This window comes from Narcine bancroftii, chromosome 3 (assembly GCF_036971445.1).
Source record: "Narcine bancroftii isolate sNarBan1 chromosome 3, sNarBan1.hap1, whole genome shotgun sequence".
NCBI lineage: Eukaryota > Metazoa > Chordata > Chondrichthyes > Torpediniformes > Narcinidae > Narcine > Narcine bancroftii.
This window is the reverse complement of record NC_091471.1, coordinates 238761294-238787252: the sequence shown is the minus strand read 5'-3', so window position 1 is coordinate 238787252 and position 25959 is coordinate 238761294. Positions and strand designations below refer to the sequence as shown.

Genomic DNA, 25959 nt, shown 5'->3' with positions numbered 1-25959 from the left:
CCTGAAGAGTTTGTTATTTATCTTTACCTTTGCTATGTAAAGTGCCCTGTTTGGGGTAGCATGGTTGGTATAGTGGTTAGTGCAACGGCTTTACAGCACCAGCAATTGGGTCCAGACCACACAGCATCTTCCAGCTGCTCCCATCAGGAAAGTGACAGGAGGATCAGAGCCAGCACCACCACGCTGAGGAACAGCTTCTTCCCATGAGCAGTGAGAATGCTGAACGACTAAAGGAACTGCTCACACTAAACACCCGAAACTCTCATATGGTTCATGAAACAATATTTATTTATTTGTATATTTGAAATACTTGTCCTGAATGTATTGTTTGTCTGTACGTGTGTAATATCTGGATGTATGTCTACATGTTTTGCACCGACGACTGGAGAACAGTGTTTCATGTTGCACTTGTGCCATCAGATAATAATGAATTTGACTGGAAGTTTAGACAAGCAAGGGGCCACTTTGTTGAGGCAAGCACGATCCTGAGAGTGATGCTCCCTTCCAATGGTTGGCACAGGTTAGCCATTCGCAGAGGTGTGTCTCCACATGGGCGTCACCTCGAAATGAAAGGATGCTCAGTCAGTGGGAAGAGTCGAGATCAGATTTGGGGAGCTGATTAAAAAATACAGCAACGAGGAAGAAACCTGGGTTGAGGGATTCGCTGAAGGACTTCCCATTCCAAAACCAGCGCAAAGAGGAAACTACTGTGATACTCAGTTGTCGGAAGATTAAAGAGCAAATTTGGATCTCGTACCGAAAGGAAACCCTGGACCACAGTCGGGAAACAGTACAGTAAGTAACGTTGTTCAACGTTGTTTTGTTATAAGGTTGATGAGGGAAAAAAAAATACAGTGCCACACTTTGCTATAGTTTGGGTTTGTACCAAATGCTGCTAGGTGCTGCCTCTTACAACTTTTGCTTTTCAAACGTTTATTCCTTGAATTATCCCTGTTGCAATGAGTGCTAAATGTGCCCTATGCACCCCTGCTCGCTGTGGCCACAAAAAACAGAAAAAGTGTTGCATTAGACACAAAATGAGAAGTGCTGAGGAGTTTTGATGATGGACAGCAAGCTGTGAATTTTGGAAGAGCTTCCGGACTGCAAAGAATAACTGTACGAACAATTTGTAGTAATGGCAAAAGGATTAAAGCCAGTGTTCACCTTTAGCAGCAGCTTCTAAATTAACTTGGAGTAGTAGCAGGATAATGGAAAATTTCAAAAGACTTTTGAATATCTGGATGGAAGACATGGTTTGGGTCGTTATTTAGAAGTTTAGGGATTTTTTTTTGTGACCAGAAATAAAATTTAACTCTTGTTTTTAATCATTGACCCCGAGGTAAAATTGGTTTTGCTTCAGTTAAATTAAGTCCTTCTGAGAATGTATCAACAACATTGTGAGGACCTGCTGTTCATGTTTCAGCTGGTCTCTGTCCTCTCAGTGAGCACCTTCTGAAGCTCTTGAGGATGGTGAACTCCAAACTCCGTGATGATGCCTGCTGTGATCAGGTTGTGAGGGGTGATATCGAATGCAGGATTCCACACCCTTATCCCTGCAAAGAAAGAGTAAATCGAACGTTTTACATCAGCTGTATCTTCCTCCCGTGAGACCCTCCCAATTCCCAAGCCATCTCGATGGGATGGCATGGAGAAAACAATCCCTCATGTGGGACAATCTGGGTCATTGTTTAAAAATAAGCAATCACCTGTGTACAACAGAGATGAGGCTTAATCTTTTCCCTCAAGAAATACTGGAGGAACTCAGCAGATTACACAACATCCATAGGAGGTAAAGAAAGATAACCAACGTTTCCTCTCAAGGTTAATTAGAGCACCTGCAAACTTTTGTGCCTCTTTCATGGGGTGCTACGCTTTTAGAACACCTCTCCCAGAGCAATCTTGGAGTAACAGTAGGCTATTCAGGCTTTAAAGCCAAGGCTAGCATTCAATTCAACTATAGCACTGTCTCTGGCCTCAAACCAGATTCCTTATGTTCCTGCACCTCTTGTAACTAAAAATCTCTTTCTGGAATGTAGCCAGTTACATGTTGTGCAGCAGCTTCTTCCCTTTATTTATCTATTATATTTATATTCTATATAAACTATTTTATATTCTTTTTCTCTTTCATGGAACATTGGCAACACGGTTAGCTTAGCAGTGCAAAGCTGTTGAAATGCCAGCGATCTGGATTTGCGCTGGCTGTGTGGAGTTTGTACATTCTCCCATATCTGCATGGATTTTCCCTGAGGGCTCTGGTTTCCTCCCAATGTTCAAAACATACCATGGGTTGTAGGTTAATGGGGTGTAAAGTGAGCAGCCTGTTACAGTGTTGTATATCTAAATAAATGTATTTTTATAATTTAATTTGTACTAATGTTGTTGGTGTATTCATATATTAAAAATTCTCACCTCATCATACATTATATCAGGCAGCATCTATGGAGAAAGGAATAGTCAATGTTTCAGGCCACTTTTCCTCCACAGATGCTGCCCGTCCTGCTGAGTACCTCCTGAGCTTTCTTTCAATTTTAGGATTCCAGTGGCTGCACTATTCTTGCTATGTGATAGGATTTCCCAGTCATGCACGCAGTGGAGTGATGGGTGGCAGTGCAGCTCTGCACTGGGAGTTCCACTCCCCAAAGTCTGAAGTGGGTGGATGCCAACCTCTGGTGGGTGGTCCTTCCCGCGCTGGGGGGAGGCGGCAATACAGACACTCACCAGGGGCCGCCACACGGACTCCATTGATGTCCGTGAGTTCGCTCGCGGGCCTCTCCTCCACCACAATCTGCTCGCCGCTCTCCAGAGCCAGGTCACACGAGGAGCTGGGGGCTGCCACGTAGAATGGGATGCCATGGTACTCGGCCACAATGGCCAGCTGGTACGTTCCAATCTTGTTGGCTGTGTCGCCATTGGCCGCGATCCGGTCTGCCCCTACCATGACAGCTATTGGGGTGGGGGGGGAATACACAGAAAAGTTAGTCCAAGTCCCTCCTTCCCCGACCGGAGTCCAAGTCTCACCAGCACCACACAATGAAGATCAGTCTCGACGAAACTGATGACCCATAACACCGGTCAACAAAGGTTTTGCTTCCTAATCACTTTTGGGTGTATTTTATGGAACTTGGGCTGCTGATCATAAAATTCACCTTAAAATGTTCCTATCATGTACTAGTTTTGAGATATAACCTATTTTTGTGATTTCCAAAGATATTTTAAATCTGCTAGTACCAATTATTCTCATGTAATTGTCTAATTTTTTTGGATCCATTTTTCAGGTCAAATTGGGAGGGGGAGGGGGGGTTTCGACTTTTTACACAGGTCAAACTTTTGACCATGTTAAGTATTTGCATTGTTCAACGCATCGGGAGCTCAGATGGGCGGGTGGTCGGGGTGAGAGTTTGCAGGGCTAGAGTCCGCGGTCTGGGTGTCGGAAACTCGGATGGGCAGGAAGCCGGGGTGTTGGGAGCTTGGATGGGCAAGTGGTCAGGGCCAAAAATGGGGTGGGGGGGGTGGTGGTCAACTTTTACAGGTCATACTGAACACACACAATTTTTGGGCCAAAGAAAGGGACGGGGGTTGACAATTACATGGTAATGACAATTACACAAGTATAAATGGTGTATTGCCCATAAAGCTGTTTGGGTCAGTCCAAACATGCCTGGGTATGCACTCAGTGAAGGTGCTATGCAAATGTTGTCTTAGGTCTGGGCATGCTTAGTCAGGATAGATGCAGACAGGATATAAAAGTAGCTCACATACAGATGCTGTGCATTACTTTGATATAGATGGAATGAACGTTGATGCACATGTTCTTTGGGCAAGAGCACGAGTGTACTCATCATCAGGAAGATGCAGTACAGCAGAAATGTCTCGTTAATATTGTAACAGCTGCGATGCATTCAGTTACATTTGTGGCAAGTGTATGCTAAGGCTCAAAGAAGCAGCGTAACTGCAATTGTTAAGAAAGCCTATGAGCTCTACTTCAGTTGTAAAATTGGTGACTAACACAAACCCTGGGCTCCTCACATTTGCTATGCAACAGATACAGTCAACCTGAGTTTGGCTCAGAGGTACCCAATCTTTGGTGGGGCAGGAGGTCCTGCCCCCGCTGGGGGGAGGCAGCAATACAGACACTCACTGGGCGCCGCCAATGCGGCCTCCGTTGATGTCCGTGAGTTTGCTTGCGGGCCTCTCCTCCTCCACAACCTGCTCACTGCTCTCCAGAGTCAGGTCGCACGAGGAGCTGGGGGCTGCCACGTAGAATGGGAAGCCATGGTACCTGGCCACAATGGCCAGCTGGAACGTCCCAATCTTGTTGGCTGTGTCACAACTTGGTATGTGTTTAAATGCGCTAAATTCAATAAAAGTTAATGTTTCTCCAACTTACTACGTGACACAGCAAATCTAAATTTACCTTTGTGTTCAGCTTGAAGTTGTCTATCATAATCCCAATTTTTTTCAGGAAGCAAACCTTTTGAAAAAAGTTTGTTGCCCAGTGTTATGGACAATCACAGATATGGAGAAGGGAGAGGTACAAGGAACCCATTCTGCCCAATGACATTAAAAAAGCAACATGGTGTTTTCACCCCTCCCAAATGTTACACCTCACCAACACTAAGATAACCAGGACACAACCTTTCCTCGGTCTCGGGCTTCGATTCTCCACCAAGAGGGGAGTGTGGAGGAGAGAGTCCTGAAGGGGGAAACATTTTCACTCAGAGGATGGTCTGTATGTGGAACAAGCTGCCATAGGAAGCTAACAAAGCTAGCACCCTTTAAAAAGACATTAGGGACCAAATACAGGCAAATGGGACTGGCCCAGAATGCCGACTGGGTCAGCATGTCAAGTAGGGCTGAAGAGACTGTTCTCTGACTCAGCAAATAAGGTTAAAATTTGTGTCAAAAAAAATGTGTATGATATTTGCAGCACATTAATACACTTCCCTCGAATATCCCCTTGCTAGCTTGCGATGGATTCTCATCAAGGATGAAGAGATGGCCAATGCCACTCACTGCTGGGGCAACCCTCCAAAAGTGTCTCCCTATCCCTGTCTGGTAAGAATATTTATTACCATTAAGTAATGGTAATTACTTCTGGCCTAGCCCAGAAGAAGAGGACCAACAGCAAGAAGCCATGCAAGAAGATGCCCAGCAAAGTGAGGGAAGCAACTCAACAGGAAAGTCAGAAGAGACACAGATACAAGGAAGAGAAGAAGAAGACACAAACACAGGTGCAGACACAGAAGAAGAGGAAGAAGACCAAGCTCTGCACAGAGAAATAGAAGGTAAAACAGATGGACAGTATATAGATAAAAAATAATTTCAAGAACAAATGAGAGCATTAAAAGAATGGTTGACATTAGAATTTAGTGAAATGAAAAGAAAAATGAAAAGTACAGAAGAAAAAGTGAGTAGAATAGAACTGGTCATGACAGAAATAGGGAAAAGATTAGAAAATGTGGAAGAATGAGAAACGGCTGTAGAAATGGAAGTGAATGACTTGAGAAGAAAATTGAAAGAAAGTGACAAAAAGTTAAAGAAACACAAGAGTTGCTAGCTCAGAAGATGGATATAATGGAAAACTATAGTAGGCGAAACAACATAAAGATAGTGGGCCTAAAGGAAGATGAAGAAGGCACAAATATGAAAGAATTTATAAAAGAATGGATCCCAAAGGTCCTGGGAATGCCAGAAATACAGGAAGGAATGGAAATAGAAAGGGCACACAGAACACTAGCCCTGAAACCACAGTCACAACAAAAACCAAGATCCGTTTTAGTAAAATTTCTGAGATACACGACAAGAGAAAATATACTGGAGAGAGCAAGGAATAAAATTAGAGAAGACAAAAAAACCATTGGAATTCAAGAGTCAAAAAATATTTTTTTTACCCAGACAAGTTTTGAAATCTTAAAGAAGAGGAAGGAGTTTAACACAGCAAAATCGATCCTATGAAAAAAAGGCTATAAATTTAGGTTAAGATATCCAGCTGTGCTTAAAATATTTATCCCGGGGGAAAAAAACAGACTGTTCTTGGATCCGGAGAAAGCACGGGAATTTGCAGAACACCTGCAGGACAGAAGAAGGAGATGAAGAGATGTAACAAGAACGAAGAACGATGACAAACTACATATAAAGATGTAAAAATAATGTATAAGTAAGAACTAAAGAAGAGAAAGAAAAGGGAAGAAAGGAAGTAAGGGGGGGGAAAGCGGGTGAGCTTTGTTATATGTGAAGATAAAAGTCTTTTCTGGAGGGGATTGGGTGGGAGAGAATAACAGTCACTGTGAAATCAGTTGAATCTTGCGAGCGAGTTCGCAATCGAAATGGAGAGGGGAGTTGTGGTTGCCCAGCAAGGGACAAGGGGAAACTCAGAGAGGGGAGAGGGGGACATTTGGGTTTAAAGGAATTTTAGATGTGGGGGTTGTTGAAGTATTTTATGTTTTAAAAGTGTTGTCATACATTGAGTTCAAAAAGGGAAAACTGAGAGATGAAAATGGGGAAAAGGGAGAAGGTGGTGGTGAGGAAGTGGAAATGAGGTGTAAACAGAATATGAGATGGCCATGTTGAACTATATGACTATAAATATTAATGGAATACATAACCAAATCAAATGAAAAAGGCTGTTAAATTTCCTGAAAAAAGAAAAAATAGACATAGTATTTGAGCAGGAAACACATCTAACTGAAGTGGAACATAATAAATTAAGGAGAGACTGGGTAGGGCACGTAGCGGCAGCATCATATAATTCAAAAGCCAGAGGTGTAGATATATTAATAAATAAAAATGTACCCATCAAAATAGAGGAGGAAATAATAGATCCAGCAGGGAGGTATGTAATGATAAAGTGTCAGATATATTCAGAATTCTGGAATTTGATCAATATATATGCACCTAATGAAGAGGATCAAAAGTTTGTGCAAGATATTTTTTTGAAGATTGTATACACAGGGGAATATATTGATAGGAGGGGATTTTAACCTTAATTTGGACCCAATGTTGGATAAAACTGGACAAAAGACTAGCAAAAAGAATAAAGTGGCCAAATTTATGGTTAAATCAATGCAGGAAATATGGAGGAGGCAGCACTCAAGGGAGAAGGAATACTCATATTATTCGAGTAGGCATAAAACATATTCAAGGATTGATATGTTTTTGTTGTTGGCCCAGAGTTAGGAAAACTGAATATAAAGCTAGATTGCTATCTGATCACTCACCCCTGTTATTAGCAATAGAACTGGAGGACATCCCACCAAGAACATATAGATGGAGATTAAACTCCAAGCTACTTAAAAAACAGTAATTTAGATAATTTATTGAACGCCAAATTAAAATCTACTTTGAAATAAATATGGAATCAGTGAAAGACAAATTTATATCATGGGATGCAATGAAAGCCTTCATTAGAGGGCAGATAATAAGTTATGTAACTAAGATGAAAAAGGACTACAATCGGGAAATAGAACAGTTGGAAAGGGCGATAGTAAGTACAGAAAAAAACTAGCAACAAAAAGCGATACAACAAAAAGAAGAGAATTGGCGGACAAAAAAAATAAAATATGAAACATTACAAATGCATAAGGTGGAGAAGAACATAATGAAAATAAAGCAAAAGTATTATGAGCTAGGTGAAAAAACACACAAAATGTTAGCCTGGCAACTTAAAACAGAACAAGCAAAAGAATTGTATTGGCATCAAGGAAAAAGGACAAACAAATTGTATATAATCCAATGGAGATTAATGAGAACTTTAAGGAATTTTATGAACAATTATACCAAACTCAGAACAAGGGGAAAGAAGACAAAATAGAAGAGTTTTTAGCTAAAATTGAACTGCTGAAATTGCAAAGAGGAAATACAGGATATATTAAAAAAGCTGCCAAACAATAAAATGCCTGGAGAGGATGGATTCCCAATAGAATTCTATAAAACATTTAAAGAGTTATTAATTCCTCCTCTTCTGGAAGTAATGAACCAGATAGAAGAACCACAAAACTTCATGCAAGACAGCAATAATTACAGTAATACCAAAGATGGGGAAGGATCCACTAACATATAGACCAATATCTCTACTTAATTCAGATTATAAGATAATAGCAAAATTATTAGCAAACAGATTGGCTGAGTGTGTACCAAAAATAGTAAAACAAGATCAAACTGGATTTATTAAAAAAAAGACCAACAGTGGATAGCGTCTGCAAATTTATTAATTTAATTCATGCAGTTCAAGGAAATAAGATGCCAAGAGTGGCTGTTGCTTTAGATGCAGAAAAAGCCTTTGACAGGGTAGAATGGAATTATTTATTCAAAGTATTACAGAAGTTCAATCTATCAGAAAAATATATTAATTGGATTAAAGCATTATATAATGGACCATTGGCGAAGGTGACAGTAAATGGATATGTATCGAACCATTTTAAATTAACTAGTCAACTAGGCAGGGATGTCCACTATCTCCCTACTGTTCGCTTTAGCAATAAAACCATTGGCAGAACTGATAAGAACAGAAAATAAAAGGGATAAAAATAAAGGAGAAGTATAAAATCAGTTTATTTGCAGATGACATCATAGTTTACTTAACAGAATCAGAAATATCAATAAAAGAACTACATAAGAAATTGAAGGAATATGGAGAAATATTGGGGATCAATGCAAATAAAAGTGAAGCGATACAGAATTTAAAAAAGAATCACCAATTAAATGGCAAACACAAGCTATCTGATACCTAGGTATTAGATTAGATAATAATTTAAGCCACCTGTACAAATTAAATTATCAGGCATTAATGAGGAAATTACAGGAAGACTTAGAACATTGGAAAGAATTACCACTAACATTGATAGGGAGGGTAAATTGCATTAAAATGAATACTTATTTCAATTGTTGCCAGTTCCTTTAACAGAGAAATTCTTCAATGAACTAAAGAGAAAAATAAGGAAATTTTTACGGAAAGGGGGGAAACCGAGGATAGCGTTCGATAAATTAACAGAGAGATACAACCAAGGTGGATTGCAGTTACCAAACTTTGAAATTTATTATAGAGCAGCACAATTAAGGTATTTATCAGATTTTTATCAGACAAGGGAAAAACCAGATTGGACTAAGATAAAGCTAGATAAAATAGGGGAGACGGTACCGGAACATATACTTTATAAGTGGGATGAAAAGCTGGTGCAATATAAAAGCTCACCAGTACTGCATCACTTACTCAATATATGGAAGAAGATTCACTTAGAAAGGAAAAAAACAAATTACCAACTACCAAAATTATTATTGATGCAAAATCAGCTAATCCCTTTTACAATAGATAACCTTTCCTTTAGAGAATGGGAGAGAAAAGGAATTAAAAGAATAGAAAATTGTTTTTTGGGAAATAATTTATTAACATTTGAACAAATGAGTACAAATATGGAATAACTCATGGTACAATGTTTGCATAGCACCAAATGAAAACCTACTTAAAGGATAAATTGGGAAGCAGACTGAGATTACCAGAAGGAAGCTTTGAATATGTGATTACAGAAACAATGATAATAAAAAGATTTATAACAAACATGTACATTAAGCTGCAAGAGAAGGAAAATGATGAAATAAGGTATAAACCCAAACAAAAGTGGGAAAAAGATTTAAACAAAGATAAAAAATGAAATATGGGAAAAGTTATGCTTTGGAACTATGAAGAATATAATAAACACAAGGTTATGCATAATACAGTATAATTGGTTACACAGGTTATATATTACACTCCAAAAGTTAAATAAATGGGATCCAACATTATCAGATAGATGTTTTCACTGTAAGAAAGAAACGGGAACAACAGTACATGCAATTTGGGCATGTGAGAAAGTGAAAAAGTTTTGGGAAGATCTAAATCAGGTATTACATAAAATCACAAAAAGCAACATACCAAAAAATCCAGAGATCTTTCTTCTAAGTAATATAAGAAGTAAAGAATTAGGCCTCAAACTGGATGAAGTGCAAAAAAGATTTATTATGATGGCCTTAGCTGTCGCAAAAAAATGTATAATGTCAACTTGGAAATCAGAAGAGACCCTGAGAGTATAGCAATGGTGCATGGAAATGAATAAATGTATTCCATTGGAAAAAATAACATAATTTAAAAAATAAAGTCACATTATTTGAACAAATTTGGGAACCATACATGGAACACAACAGAGAGGGCTTGCCTCGGACCTCCACCCCGTAAAATGATAAGACAAAATGACTTGATCCAGTATGTAAAAGTAGATGACACAATTTTCTTGTTTAATTTCATTGTGTGATGAGATTGTTTAATGGTTTTATTGTATATGTTGAACATTTAATGGGTTTGGAGGGGGGTGGGAAGGTGGAGGGAAGGTAGGGGGGAAAAAAGGGGAGAAAATGCCACTGTATATTTAAGAGGGAAATGTTTGTATGCATTTTGATTGATATGGTTCAGTGCGAAAAATTTAAAAAAATTAAAATCCAGAAAGTATATTAGTAAGGCTTGATCTGTAAATTGGGGGAAAGGGGGTTAATTATGATGGCGACACGGTTAGCGCAACGCTGTTACAGCGCCAGCAACCAGGGCTAATATTTAAATCTTGTTAGTTATAGGAATTACCTGATTAAAGTGGACTTTACATAATTAAATACTACAATGTCTGTACTGATTTTTTCTTTCAAATTATTTTACATTTTGCACTGCCTTTTGTCTTTTAAACGGCGTATTCTTAATGCATTGGAAGAGTGAGTCTTAGTCAACTGGTATTTCCAGTCTCCGCGATTCCTGTAGGTGCCAGATAATGGGAATTCTACTGTACCTGTATGGCTGTGTATATTGCACAATGGACTAGACAATAAAGTCATTTTAATATTACCTACAGAGTGTCAATTTAACAAGTGGAGGTTTTTTTGAGGAATTGAGAAAATTGTTATTTCACTTAATAACTAGTCAAGTGTGGAACATTGCTGGGAAAACTGCAAGAACTAGAAGCTTGGGCCAGTCCTTGAGGAACTGGGATCTGCACCAAGAGCTGGAGATGGTTTGAACCCAAATTTCACTGTGTCTAGCAAGGGCTAGAAGGGCCAAATGGCCTCTATCTGTGCTGTAACCTTCTGGAATATCATCAGACTGAAAACCATTGTGCAGGGAATAGTGGAGTTATAAACCGTGCCACACAAGGGGCAGGAAGGGTGATGACAGGCCAGGGAGGGTGACAAGATGTTTGTCCTGGCTAGTTGTCACATTCACAAGACCGGGGTGGGACCTGTGATCCAGGACGATGTGGCCACATTGAAAACCTACCTGAGATGTGTTTCTCCTTCATCAGCATAGCCACCATGCTGTCGGCAATGAGCGTGGCAGGAATCTTCTCATGGGTCAGCTCATACGCAGTCAGTCTCGCCCCTTGGTTGTACGGACGGGTCTCTGTGCAATAAACGTGTTCAAGTCGACCAAGAGCCCAGAGAGACCGGATCACACCTTGCAGGAGAGAGGATAACAAGCTGCATTTACACAGCACCTTAACCAAGAACATCTGAGACATTCCTTGGGGGCATTTAGCCCAAAACCTCAGAGTGTAGTTTTGCGGCTAGAGACTCGGTTACATTCAAACAGAGCTCAAGGAGGTGGAGAAGTTCAGAATGGAGGGATTCCAGAACTTGGGATAAGGCAGTTGTCTGGAGATTGGCAAGGCCAGCCATCTTGTTGTGGGCCGACAGGAACGTGCGAGGAGCTGAATGGCTTACTCCTGATTTTGTGCTAATGTTTTGGACCTCTGAAAGCCTGGCTGCCAATCCACGAGTGAAGCAGTTCAGCAAGAAAGTCTGCAGACATTGGGATTGCAGTGCAATGCATGGAAGTGATGGAGAAACTCGGCAGGTCATGCAGCATCTATAGGAAGTAAAGGGTAACCAGCGTTTCAGACCTGGGCCCTTCGTCAAGGTACAAGCAAAAAGATAGGCAGGCACCTGAATAAAAATGCGGGGAGAGGAGAGATGAAGGGGTAGGGGGAGGAGTACAGGCTGAGGTCATAGGTGGATATAGGTGGGAGGGCAGTAGATTTAAATAAAAGCTGAAAGTATTTGGTGTCAGGGGTATATTTCTGAATGGAGAGGGAAGAAAAGGGGATGGGGGAGAGTAAAAGAGAGAGACTCGAGGGTGGGTTTAAGGTTGATGTTAATGTTGTCCGTTTGGAGAGTGTCCAGATGGAATATTACCATAAATACTCGTGTAATAGTCTCCCTCAAACGAAGGATTTTCTGTATAACCCATAGGCGGCACGGTTAGCATAGTGGTTAGCCCAACGATGTTACAGCGCCAGCGACCAGGACAGGGGCTCGAATCCCACACTGTCTGTAAGGAGTCTGTACGTTCTCCCTGTGCCTGCATATGTTATCCCCGGTGGCTCCGGTTTCCTCCCACCCTTCAAAACATACTAGGGTTGCAGGTTAATTGAGTGTAACTGGGCCGAAATCTTTGACTTCCAAATTTTTGGCTCTGATCACCCATACAGCCGAGCTCCCGACGCCCCAGCTGCCCAACTATTCAAGCTCCCGATGCCCCAAACATGGACTTACCACCCATTCCTGGCCACCGGAGTTCCCAACACCTTGAACAATGCAGGTACTTACTGAGGTACAAAGTGTGATCCGTGTTAAAATTGAGACCCCCCCCCCCCACCCCAAATTTGACCTGAAAAATTGGTCCAAAAAAACTCAACTACGCAAGTATAAATGGTAGGTGTTGGTTCCTCCAATTTGCGGGTAGCCTCGGTTTGACCTGATGAGTTTCTCCAGCATTGTGTTTTTAACTAAAATGGCGGACCACTGGGAGGAGGGCAACAGCGCAGGAGGTTGGGTTTGACTGAAGGAGACATGCAGGGTCAGGGCGGGGGGCACGGAATCAAAGACATCAGAGAAAGCCCTCGCCCCATTCACTGTGGGGAGGGAGCGGGCACTTACCCAGTGCTGTACCATATCCTGCAGTTGCCAGGGATCCTGTGTTACAATGGGTGAGAATCGTCACCTTCTGCGTTTTCACCCTGGACAGGATGTGCTCGGCTCCATAAGATCCAATACTGCGGTTGTTACAAACATCCTTCTCCAAAATGGCCTCGATTCTGCAAATCAGACTTCCCGTTGGGAAAGACAGGAAGGTAAATCAGATTTCAGATTTACATGACATCACATACAACCCTGAGATTCGTTTTCATGCGGGCAGAATGACCACTTATTGGTAGTGCAAAAAATACTTTACACATGTACATGTAAACAAACTGTGCAATGCAGAGAGAATTAAAAAATTCAATAAAATGCAAAAGTACGAGTCCTTAAACTCAATCAGGGACTCATTTGTTTGTTGTTGAGGAGTCTGATGTTGGAGGGGCAGCAGCTGTTCCTGAATCTTAGATTCAAACACAGTTCATGGAGGAGGAGAATTTCAGGAAGGGGGGAATTCCAGAATTTGGGATAAGGCAGGTGTTTGGAGATTGGCAAGATCAGCCATCTTGTTGTGGGCTGACAGGTACGTGCGAGGGGTTGAATGGCCTACTCCTGATTTGTGCTATTGTTTTGGACTCCTGAAGGCTTGGCTGCCAGTCCACGAGTGGAACAGTTAAGCAAGAAAGTCTGCAGACATCAGGATTGCAGTGCAATGTATGGATGTGCTGGAGAAACTCGGCAGGTCATGCAGCATCCATAGGAAGTAAAGGGTAACCGGCGTTTCAGATCTGGGTCCTTCGTCAAGGTATGAGCAAAAAGATAGGCAGTCACCTGAATAAAATTGCGGGGAGAGGAGGGAGGAAGGGGTACAGGCTAAGAGGTCATAGGGCAGTAAGTAGCTGTTCTTGAACTTGGTGGTGCAAGACTTGTGACACCTATACCTCTTTCCTGGATTAACTGCTCCCAATCCAGAGGCCAATCCATCAGAGAACAGTTTTCCAGTTGTAAGGTTGAGTGAAAGGAATTGATCTGGTTTATTTTAACCAAAGGGGATTATGTTTAAGTAGACTGTTAAAGGAGCTGAAGGTGTTTAATTTAAAATCAAGCGACCCTGGTGTCTGGGCCCAAGCTGGCAACACCTGTGTTTGGCAGCAGCCTCGAGGGGTTGAGACTCTGGGGAGCAGCAGACCAGTGCAGGGCACAAGAAAACGGGGAGACCACCCTCCCCCCCAACCCAGTTGAGAAGGAGAAGTAGAGGAGATGACCCGAAGGATGGTGACCACGGGGGCTCTGCAGCTGAAGGACACACAAAGAGGCGGTGAGCTGTTGGTGACGTGGACGAGGAACATGTACAAGCCGTGGTCTGCTACTGACTTGAGGTCAAAGTGTCTGTAGATTCACCATCAGCTCTTCCACCGTCCTCACAGCCATACCATTGGCAGACCCGAGCTCCAGATCCAAAGCTTCGACACAGTGAGGAGCCCTTCACTGCCCTTGGCAACTCCTTGCATCCTGATTCCAATACCTGGTACCCCTCCAGCCAGTTTCAAGCCAGTCTCCAGCAGCCCGGAGCCCAGGTGAGTCTCCTGACAGCAGCATACAGCCACTGGTTTGCCATCGTGGTTATTGTCCCTGCAGGTTGTCTCCTCCGCTTCTCCCCCTCAGACGGTGCATTATTTTCCCGTCCTATGGTGCCCTGCTCCAGCCCCTCCATTTCCCCAGAGTCTGCAGCCAATTAATAGATGCCACCATCTTGGGCACAGACCCACGGTTGCGGGATTTCAACTAAAACCATTGTCGGCTCCCTCAATAGGCTGTTCAAGGCCCATGTAGGGTTGACATCAGTCGACTGGGCATCTGGACCCCGCAGGGCCACTGCATTTCCACTCCCTTGCCACCCCCGCGGATCCACACCAGCGGCAGCGCTGCCACTACAACGGCCCGGGCAGTGCCACCATCTTACATCAACCAGGTATCGGAACAAAAAGAAAAAGTGTATAATCATGGCTAATGTGATTTATGGTGTGAAAAATAAAAAATTTTAAAAAAAATTTTAAAAAAAGGTATCGGAACCGGGATTCGATAGGTGGGCTCCCGACGAGGCCTGGGCATGAAGGCTTCCGCGTCCTGTCAAAGATTTGGATTCAGCCTGCCGATGGATTGAACGGGGGTCTGTGCAGCTGCGGGAGCGCTGGAAGCAAATGCACGGACACTCGCTGTCTCTGAAGGGACTCTCTTTTGCTTCTCTTTTTCTAAGGGACACCAAGCAATGCTCACGTCTCCCTTAATGCAGACTAAAGGCAGTTTCATGTAATATTTCATTTCTGTTTTATTACCTGACGATAAATAGTATCTGATCTGACCCATGTGGCCACTTTCATGGAACCCTGCACCTGTACCTCTGGGTCTCTCTGCTGTAATACAATACACTCCAGGTCCCTGCCATTCTCTGAGCAAGTCCAGTTTGACTTAATGCAGCACCTGTCAGAGTTAAATTCCATTTGCTGCTCCTCGATTGATCTGGATCTTGACGTACACGCAAATATCCTTCCTCACTAATTTTGGTATCATCTGCAAATGTACTAATTTTGTTAACTGTATTGCTAATTAAATTTTTAATATAGATGACTAAAAGAAGTGGGCCCAGCACTGACCCGTGTGACACATCCTGGTCTGAGTAACTGTATCCTTCCCCTAAGTAGGTTGAATCCAGCTCTCCTTAGAGAGGTGAGGTTTAACCACCCAGCATGTGGATGAAGAGGAGCCAGACCCTGCCCCGCACAACTCACCTTTCCTTGAAGCTCTCGGGAGTGGAGTCTGGCCTCTTGACCTCACATGATATGTAGTCGGCCAGCTGCTGTGCTGCCCTTGCCATGTTCACAGCCGTGGGCCGAGCCGTTACCAGGTAGTCCAACGACTCCAGAGCGAAGCTCGCCACTGCTGCCTTATCACAGTCCTGCCTCCCGTGAAGTTCCACAGCCAGACTCAGGCACCCGACGATGGCGATCGCTGGGGCACCCCGCACCTGGGAGGGGAGAGCAACACAGGGGGCACGGTCAGCAAAGACCTTCCCTTACGTTTCCCTTTTGCACCCCCTCTATTCCTGTCTCTACCCCCTCCATTTCATTATCCCCTACCTTCTCCATCCTGCTCTCCACCCCCCTCTGTGATATAGAGAATTTAGGTTAAAAAGACTTAAGTTAAAATGTGATGATTAATCATAAACAGGGAAGCCAGAACGGACAGAGAGTTTACTAGCAGTCAAGGACAGAAGGAGCTGCTGAATATGTTTTTTTAAACCTATCTTTTCATGGTCATAGTGAGAGACATGCAGGAGACAAAGGATTGATAAGAAGTGTGAGAAACAGAATTCAGTGAATGTAGAGTTCACAGCGTACGTAACGAACGTGATAATTAATAATGCAGTTATACTTAGAATGTTTTTGTAATACTAACCAATTAAAACAGTATTAATAAGAAGGGGAAGGGCAAATAATAAAGGTATAAAAATCAATGCACTGTATGTATCGGGGCTTAACTGGTGAGAAACCAGTTGAGTCCAACTCTGCAGACTTGTAAATAAAGCTTGTCGTGTCATCAGTTTTAAAGAGACTCATGTGTGAGAAGTTTTATTTCTGACAAATGGGGGCTCGTCCGGGATCCACACTCCGGCCGTGAGGGGAGGCGAGAAGAGGGACATCGGAGGCGGTGCACCCCGCTGAGTTCAGCGGCTCCTAGTCCCTTGCTCGTCGCTTCGGGCGGCTTGAGCGAGTGGTATCCGGACAGGGTGACACGACAAGACGGAGAGGAGAAGGGTGACGGTTCAATCCCCGGGAAGACACCGGTAAGTGACGACTTACAATTGTGGTGTGGGGATTGGGTAACAGGTGTAACGGGATACACCTGTTTGGATAAAAACCTAACGTAATAGATTAGGTATAGATCTTTTGTCGTTGTGTGAGGACCCTGTCGCGGGACTCTAGGATAGACCCCAGGGAAACCTCGGCGGTAACCGAAGGAGGGACAGCACCTCCGACGAAGTGCCGAGAAGAGAGGGGTCAACCCCAGGAAAACCTCAGCGGTAACCGAAGGAGGGACAGCACCTCCGACGAGGCGTCTGAGAGGAAGGGAGTAGGGTCCAGAGCGAGAGGGTCCTCAGCAACGATAAACAGATCTAGGTGGGAAAATGGGAGGATCAAAATCTAAGGGCTCGTCTGAAAATTCAGGACAATTCCTGGGAGTACCCCTTGACAGCCCTTTGGGGAGAATGTTTGAAAATTGGGATAGTAAAAGATATCGGGACAAAAACAAGAAAAAGATGGTCCAATATTGTCTCCTTTGGTCAAAACAACCTATTAAAGGTTCCTCGGTCTGGTGGCCGAAATTTGGATCTGATGAGGATTGGGTTAGACAAGCATTAAACATATATGTAAATTCGAGACCAAAGGTGAATCAAGAAGAGTCAGCATATGCATTTTGTTGGGTTCCCTGGCCAGGATCCTTAACAGAATGTTTTAAATTGAGAGTGGCAGGAGAAAAGAAATGGGAACCTCTGGACAACCTTCCCCCTCCTTATATTCCCCCGGTGCCTACTGCGCCCGAGGAAAGCTTATTACCGGAGGGGAAAGGTGATGAATCTGATTGCCCCGAAGGGGGCCGGGATAAAAAGGATGAATTAAGGGAGTCGGACCCTAAACTTCCACCGGTAAACCGACCCTGGACAAGATCCCAGACTGGTCCAGGACCATCAAAGTTTTCAATAAACCTAAATCCCCTGAGAGAAGTTCCTATGGGAGGACCGGGAGGGGGAACGGGATATGTGAATGTTCCCCTAACTAGTACAGAGGTGCGGGGATTTAAGAAAGAAATGAAAAAGTTATTGGAAGATCCTATAGGACTGGCTGAACAGCTTGACCAATTCTTGGGACCAAACACATACGTGGGAAGAGATGCAGGCAATAATGGGAACATTATTTTCACCCCAGGAGAGGCAGATGATTCGACGGGCTGCCCTCCTCATGTGGGAATATGAACAACCTGGGGACCCTAGACCCCATGAACAAAAATATCCCTTAAATGAACCCAGGTGGGACAAACGAACACCCGAGGGATTGGTAAATATGAGACAATATAGAGAGTGGACAATTAAAGGGATACGGGAGGCTGTGCCAAAGGGTCACAATTTTACCAAGGCATTTGGGAACCACCAGGGGAAAGATGAATCCCCTACTGATTTTTTTGGAGAGGGTGAGAAAGAATGTCCAACAGTATGCTGGTGTGGACCCTAGTACACCAATGGGTGAACAGCTTATTCGAATTGAATTTGTTTCCAAATCATGGCAAGACATTAGAAAGAAACTAGAAAAGGAGGAGGACTGGAGTGAAAAACCCCTAAGTGAACTGTTAAAAAAGGCACAAAAAGTATATGTGCAGAGAGAAGAAGAAGATCAAAAGAAGGCGACAAAGGTTATGGTACAGACTATCCGACAGATGAATGCTGAATCCAGAGGGGAAAGAAAACAAAACCTTCCTCTAAACAATCCAAAATATCCAAGAGAGGGAAGACCCCGGAGGTTCGTTAAGTGCTATTACTGCAATGAGGAAGGACACTTTAAGAGGGAATGCCCCCGATACAAGAGGGAATTGCGTGCCCTCGAACTTATGGAAGAAGATTAGGGGTGTCAGGGGTTCCAAATGTTAGGGACCAAATATAAGAGGGAACCCCTGGTAAAACTAAAAATTGGTCCCAAGGGAGAAGAGGTGGTGTTTATGGTGGACACAGGAGCGGAACGAAGTAGTGTAATAACTGTGCCAATCGGAACTGAGCCTATAAAAAGTAATTTGACAATTTCTGGGATAGAAGGGGCTCCCAGAATGGTATCAATAATTCCCCAAGTAACAGTGAAACTGGAAGAAAGAGAAGGGGTACAAGACCTCTTGTTATTACCTTCGGCTGGATTTAACCTCCTAGGAAGGGACTTACAGGCTCTCCTAGGTTTGGGTGCTCTCCCTGTGGACGGAGAAGTGCGAGTCCACCTCTGCGCTTTAAAGGAAGAGGATGAACGGCAGATTGACGAGAGAGTCTGGTATAAGGAGGGAAATCGAGGAGGTCTGGACATCCCACCTTTACATGTCACATTAATACCAGGTCATCAGCCGGTAAGGAAACGTCAGTATCCTATTTCTTTGGAAGGGAGAAAAGGGCTACAGCCGGTAATTGAGACTTTAATACGAGACGGACTATTAGAAGAATGCATGTCACCTTATAACACCCCTATACTCCCAGTAAAAAAGTCAGATGGATCCTATCGCCTAGTTCAGGATCTAAGAAGTTTGAATGCTATTGTTCAGACCCGCCACCCAGTGGTGCCTAATCCCTATACTATTATGAGTCGGATTCCCCCAGACCATGAGTGGTTTAGTGTTATCGACTTGAAGGATGCCTTCTGGACTTGTCCGTTAGAAGAGGAAAGTAGAGATATGTTTGCGTTTGAATGGGAAAATCCATGGACAGGTAGACGGAGACAGTTTCGGTGGACTGTATTGCCCCAAGGGTTCACTGAATCTCCAAACCTGTTTGGACAAATGCTAGAACAAATCCTGATGGACTATCCACAATCTGATGATTCCCAACTAATGCAGTATGTGGATGATTTACTATTATCAGGACCCAAGGAACAAGAAATGAGGAGAGAGACCATTAGACTCTTGAATTATCTGGGGAAAAAGGGTCTACGAGTGTCCAGAAACAAGTTACAGTTTGTTGAGAAAACTGTGATATATCTGGGACACCAGATAAGTAAAGGACAGAAACGGATTACCCCTGAACGAATTGCGGGAATCACTAGAATGCCTTTACCCCGTAATAAGAAGGAAATAAGACAATTCCTGGGACTCTTAGGATACTGTAGGTTATGGATAGAGGACTACTCAGTTTTGGTGAAGTTTATGTATGATAAACTGACAAATGAAAATGACTATCCATTGAAATGGACCCAGGAGGAGGAGGGATGGTTCGAGGACTTGAAACATCGCCTAACACGAGCCCCAGTGCTCACTCTGCCCTCTTTAAAACAGCCCTTCCAGCTATTTGTCACTCATAACCAAGGAACAGCTGTGGGAGTTTTAACACAGGAAAAAGGCGGTCAGCGACACCCAGTAGCTTTCCTTTCCAAAATGATGGACCCAGTGTCTCGCGGATGGCCGACGTGTATCCAGGGAGTAGCGGCTGCTGCTCTGTTGGTAGAGGAAGCACGTAAACTTACTTTTGGAGGAAAGATGACTGTGTACACCTCCCATTCTGTGAGTGTTTTATTAACACAAACTGCCCATCGATGGCTGACTGATTCTCGCATATTAAAGTATGAAACCATTTTAATGGTTGGAGAAGATTTACAGTTTGCAAAAATTAATAGCTGCAACCCAGCTCAATTTTTATACGGCAGTGAAACAGAGAAAGAGGTGGAGCATGACTGTGTCGAGTTGACAGATCTTCAGACCAAGACCCGAGAAGACCTTTGCGATACTCCGCTGGGAGAAGGATATGAATTCTACATTGATGGCTCCGCCAGATGTGTTGACGGAATGAGAAGAAATGGGTATGCTATAATAGAAGGAAATACTTGGAAAGTAGTAGAATCCACGAGACTACCCGGAAGCTGGTCAGCACAATCCTGTGAACTATATGCCTTGCAGAGAGCCCTCAGAATACTGGCAAAGAAAATTGGAACGATTTACACAGATTCCAAATACGCATACGGGGTAGTGCATACCTTTGGTAAGATCTGGAAGGAGCGTGGTCTAATTACATCAAGAGGAAAGGAATTGGCACACGAACAGATGATTACTCTGACTTTAGAAGCCTTAACATTACCCCAAGAAATAGCAGTAGTCTACATACCAAGCCATCAAAGGGGAGATAACCCGACAGCAATTGGAAACAGACTGGCTGATGAAGAAGCCAAAAGAGCAGCCATGCAACAAGAAGTCCGTTTGCTGACTTTAATCCCAATAAGACAAGGCATAAAGACAGCTCCCATTTTCACTGCTAAGGAAGAAAAGAACATGGATCAGCTGGGCGCAAGCCAGTTACCTGATGGAACATGGAAAACACCAGATGGAAGAATTGTTCTAAATAAAGAAATAACTCGCAATATTTTAAAACACCTGCATCAACAGAGCCACTGGGGCACCCAAGCCTTATGTGACACAGTGCTTCGAGAATATGTGTGTAAGGGAATCTACACCTTGGCCCAACAAGAGGTGCAAAATTGTTTCCTATGCACAAAAATTAATAAAAAGATAATGAGGACAGGGACCATGGGAGGTCAACCATTAGCCATACGCCCTTTTCAACGTATCCAGATCGACTTCACAGAGTTACCTCAAGTTCAAAGATGGAAATATCTGTTGGTGATAATAGATCACTTTACCCGATGGGTAGAAGCCTTCCCAACAATAAATACTACAGCCTCTACAGTAGCTCGCCTCCTCCTAGAGCAGATAATCCCCAGATATGGTATAATGGATTCTATAGACTCAGACAGGGGTCCACATTTTTCTTCAAAAATCCAGCAATTGATTTGTGATGCATTACAGGTCTCTTGGAAATTACATACCCCTTGGCATCCACAAAGCTCAGGGAAGGTCGAGCGTATGAATGGAACACTAAAAATCCAATTGACAAAGTTAATGGTGGAAACTAAAATGCCTTGGATAAAGTGTCTGCCCCTAGCCTTATTGAGAATTCGTACTGCCCCACGAAAAGATGTAGGGCTGTCCCCTTATGAAATGATGTTTGGGCTTCCCTTCTGGAGTACAGTTGAGGGGTGTCCCACCTTGGGGGAAGGGGATATATTTGTTAGGAACTATTTACAGGCACTGTCACGCTCTCTTACAGATTTACGAAAGAGAGGACTATTGGCACAAACACCGCCTCTAGACTTTTCTTTACACAAAGTGGAACCAGGAGACTGGATTCTTATCAAGACCTGGAAGACTGAAAAACTCCAGCCCCAGTGGGAAGGTCCATACCAAGTTCTCTTAACTACAGAAGCTGCAGCACGAACAAGAGAGAAGGGGTGGACACACGCATCCAGATTTCAGGGACCTGTAGAGGCGCCACAGGACCCTGATACGAACTCAGATTGGACTTGTATTCCTGGAGAAAAACCTCTTACCTTACGATTTCGCAAAAAGACTTAATTCACAATGTTATTGTTATGTTCTTTGATTTTTCTTAGTTTGCCTATGTCTTTATCAGGTGTGAAATGTAAGAAATGTAGAGATACAGTGGTCCTGTTTCAGGACCACATTTGGGGAAGAAAGGAAGGTAATTTCATTTCCCATACCTCAGTTCCTGAGAAATGTTGGGCAGAAAATACCACCCAACATCCATATACCCCTTGTGTGGAAAAAGAAGGAAATAATATGGGTCATTATATACAGATTCCTAATACCACTCCTTTCCCTCTTAACGGTTGGAAAGGTGACTCAAGCCCACCATGCCCTGATGGACTCTGGTTTTGCATAAAACATTTCTCTTCCCTAGCTTAGAATCCCCATTCATATCTATACATATATTCAACACATTTTAAAGAGAGAAAGGGGTGGATTGTGATATAGAGAATTTAGGTTAAAAAGACTTAAGTTAAAATGTGATGATTAATCATAAACAGGGAAGCCAGAACGGACAGAGAGTTTACTAGCAGTCAAGGACAGAAGGAGCTGCTGAATATGTTTTTTTAAACCTATCTTTTCATGGTCATAGTGAGAGACATGCAGGAGACAAAGGATTGATAAGAAGTGTGAGAAACAGAATTCAGTGAATGTAGAGTTCACAGCGTACGTAACGAACGTGATAATTAATAATGCAGTTATACTTAGAATGTTTTTGTAATACTAACCAATTAAAACAGTATTAATAAGAAGGGGAAGGGCAAATAATAAAGGTATAAAAATCAATGCACTGTATGTATCGGGGCTTAACTGGTGAGAAACCAGTTGAGTCCAACTCTGCAGACTTGTAAATAAAGCTTGTCGTGTCATCAGTTTTAAAGAGACTCATGTGTGAGAAGTTTTATTTCTGACACCTCCATTCTACCTCCCCACCCCCTTGTCCACCCTTTCCCCCTCCATTCCCTCCTCTCCAGGCCCCTTGTCCACCCTCCATTCCCCTCTGCCCTCCCTACCCCTCCTCATTCTACCTCTCCAGTCCATTCCCCTCTCCACCCTTCCATATTCCTCCCTCCATGCCCTTTCACCCTCCCCCCCACCTCTTACCCACCTCACCACCAACCCCCCACCCCCCGTTCTCCCCCGGCCGCCATCGCACCCTCATGTCCCGGATCGCCGCCCAGCCGGTTCGGACGCCGCCGATGTCCCGGTAGAGGCTGCGCTGGGGCAGCAGCAACTGGTCGAGGACGCGGAGACATCCCCGCTGGTAGCGAATGGCCTCGAGGCTCATGGCAGCGGAGCGAGAGGCCCCGAGGCGGAGCGAGAGCGTGGGATCCCAGGGCGTGGAGACGTCCCAAGGTGCAGCGCGGTCCAGTGGCAGAGCGTGTGGGCCCGTGGTGGAGCGGGAGGGGTCCCGGACGATGGACATCTCCCAGCCGAGGTATTGCGACTTGACGAGCTCAACACAGCAGCAGCCTTAACCCTTCAGCTTTTGGACGTTTAAATAAAATTCTGTCAATGCACACTTAAACCACAGCAAATACACCAGAGTCCCTTTGCTTTTTATTAACGCGAGGGTACAATATGTATGCAAAGACCATGTCAGTAGTTCATCTTGGCGCCTCACAGTTCGGAGGGCAGCAACCTCCTTTGAAGACCACAGAGCCCACCTCACTGACAAGACAAAGGAGGAAAAACCCAACACCCAACCCCAACCAACCAATTTTCCCCTGCAACCGTGCCTGCCTGTCCCGCATCGGACTTGTCAGCCACCAACGAGCCTGCAGCTGACGTGGACTTTTACCCCTCCATAAATCTTCGTCCGCGAAGCCAAGCCAAAGAAGAAAGGATACAATGGCTCCAATATGAAACTACAAAAAAAATATTTTCACTTATCTATTCACAGCATATCAAAGCACAGACAACTTTCCACACTCGCAGTATCATTTTCCATAAGTCTCTGGCAACCCATAAAACATTACAATGACAGAGAACCATTCAGCCCTTCTAACCTATGCCGAACTATTATTTTGTTGGGTGCTCACAATTGTTCCTCTGAAGTGGTGAATGTCGGCTCAATTTTAACATTGAAGAAGAATTTGGAATGGGAGGGGAATGGAGGACTGTGGACTGGGTGCAGGGCTGTGGGACCAGGCAGAAGAAGAGTTCAGCACAGAAGGGCCCAATGTTCTCTGTGCTGTAATATTCTATGTGAAAGGAGATAGGGAAAAGGGAGAGAGATAGAACTGGGGGAAGACGATTTGGGGGGCGGTGTTTAACAAGTCAGAGGTTGATATTCATGACATTTGGTTGGAGGGTGCCCAGTCAGAAGATGAGGTATTGTTCCTTCAATTTGCAGGTGGTATGGGGAGGAGTCACGTGATGGAGTAGTGGCCGGACGGTGAACTCCAGCCCTCTCCAGAAAAGTCGGGAAAAACAAAGGAAAACACAAAGGCACAGAAATAAAAGTTACAGAAAAGTGAGTATAAAGGTGGAAAGAAGATGGCGACAAAAAAAGAAAAATCGAAAGCAACGGTAAGAAGAGAGGAAGAGAAGACAACGGAGGAAAAAGGTGAAGGCCTTACCTGTCCGAAGAGGCCCGCTGCGGAGAGAGAAACCCGCTCCCTCAGGTCGGTAAATAATGGACTACAAAAATGGCTCGCAGAGCCGAGTAAAAGTGCGCAACCGCGCATGCGCGATACTTCGCGCATGCGCGATGCGAATGAAAAAAACACACTGACGGGAGGGGGGACCAGCTGGGGAGTCGATCTCCACAGCCGGCAACGACAGCTGCAGAACGCCTGCAGCAAGAAGAGACCACAGAAGACAATAGAAACAAGAAAGAAGAGGAGGAAAGGGCAACAAAGAAACAACAGATGGTCAACCCAGAGGAAGAAGAAGAGGAAGAGGAAGAGTACGGTGAAATAGAAGAAAAGAAAGGCAAGGTAAAGGATATACTTGCTCTTATTAAAGGATACATGGAGTCATTTAAAGAATGGCAAACACAGGAATTTAAGGATTTAAGAAAAAGAATAAACAACACAGAAGAGAAAATAAATAAAATGGAGATGACCTTAACAGAAATGGGAAAGAAAATGGACAAGATGGAAGAGCGGGCAGTAGCAGCAGAAATGGAGGTAGAAGACTTAAAAAAGAAATTGGAGAAATCTAATAAAAAATCTAAAGAGACACAAGAACTACTAGCTCAAAAAATAGATACAATGGAAAACCATAACAGAAGAAATAACATAAAGATAGTGGGCCTTAAGGAAGATGAAGAAGGCAAGAATATGAGGGAGTTTATAAAAGAGTGGATCCCCAAGACCCTAGGATGTCCAGAACTACAGCAAGAAATGGAAATAGAAAGGGCACATAGAGTATTGGCCTCTAAACCACAACCACAACAAAAACCAAGATCTATTGTAGTAAAATTCCTAAGATATACTACAAGAGAAAAGGTACTGGAGAAGACAATGGAAAAAGTAAGAGAGGGCAACAAACCACTGGAGTATAAAGGGCAAAAAATCTTCATTTATCTTCATTTATAAGTTTTGAACTCCTAAAGAAGAGAAAAGAGTTCAATACAGCAAAGGCGATTTTATGGAAGAAAGGGTATAAATTTATACTAAAGCATCCAGCGGTATTGAAAATATTTATTCCAGGACAACAAAACAGACTATTCTCGGATCCAGAAGAAGCACGAAAATTTGCAGAACAATTACAAAAGTAGACTGAGGGAGGAAGACGGGTAATGAGAGTTAAAATGATCACGATTGATATGTATGTGGGTAAAGACAAAAATAGACTGAGGGATGAAGACGGGTAATGAGAGTAAAAATGATCACGATTGATATGTAT

The 25959-nt window shown here is 43.4% G+C and overlaps 1 protein-coding gene across 1 annotated transcript; it reads right to left on the bottom strand.

Moving 5' to 3' along the window:
* Nucleotides 1–267: 267 nt before the first annotated feature.
* On the bottom strand, nucleotides 268–23539 carry mri1 (methylthioribose-1-phosphate isomerase 1). The gene is made up of 6 exons (XM_069927208.1): nucleotides 23261–23539; nucleotides 15717–15952; nucleotides 12949–13118; nucleotides 11291–11467; nucleotides 2719–2943; nucleotides 268–1553 (listed from the first exon to the last, which is right to left on the bottom strand). Exons 1-6 carry the CDS (start codon nucleotides 23528–23530, stop codon nucleotides 1420–1422), a joined length of 1212 nt encoding a protein of 403 aa, XP_069783309.1. The 5' UTR covers nucleotides 23531–23539; the 3' UTR covers nucleotides 268–1419.
* Nucleotides 23540–25959: the final 2420 nt, after the last annotated feature.

Excerpts from the sequence above, each read along its gene's own strand:
- mri1 (XM_069927208.1), bottom strand. The coding sequence starts at position 23,530 with ATGTCCATCGTCCGGGACCCCTCCCGCTCCACCACGGGCCCACACGCT. Across the intron at positions 13,119-15,716 it reads CCCGAGAGCTTCAAGGAAAG|TCTGATTTGCAGAATCGAGG; the intron begins GTGAGTTGTGCG and ends CCCAACGGGAAG. Across the intron at positions 1,554-2,718 it reads AGTCCGTGTGGCGGCCCCTG|GGATAAGGGTGTGGAATCCT; the intron begins GTGAGTGTCTGT and ends CTTTCTTTGCAG.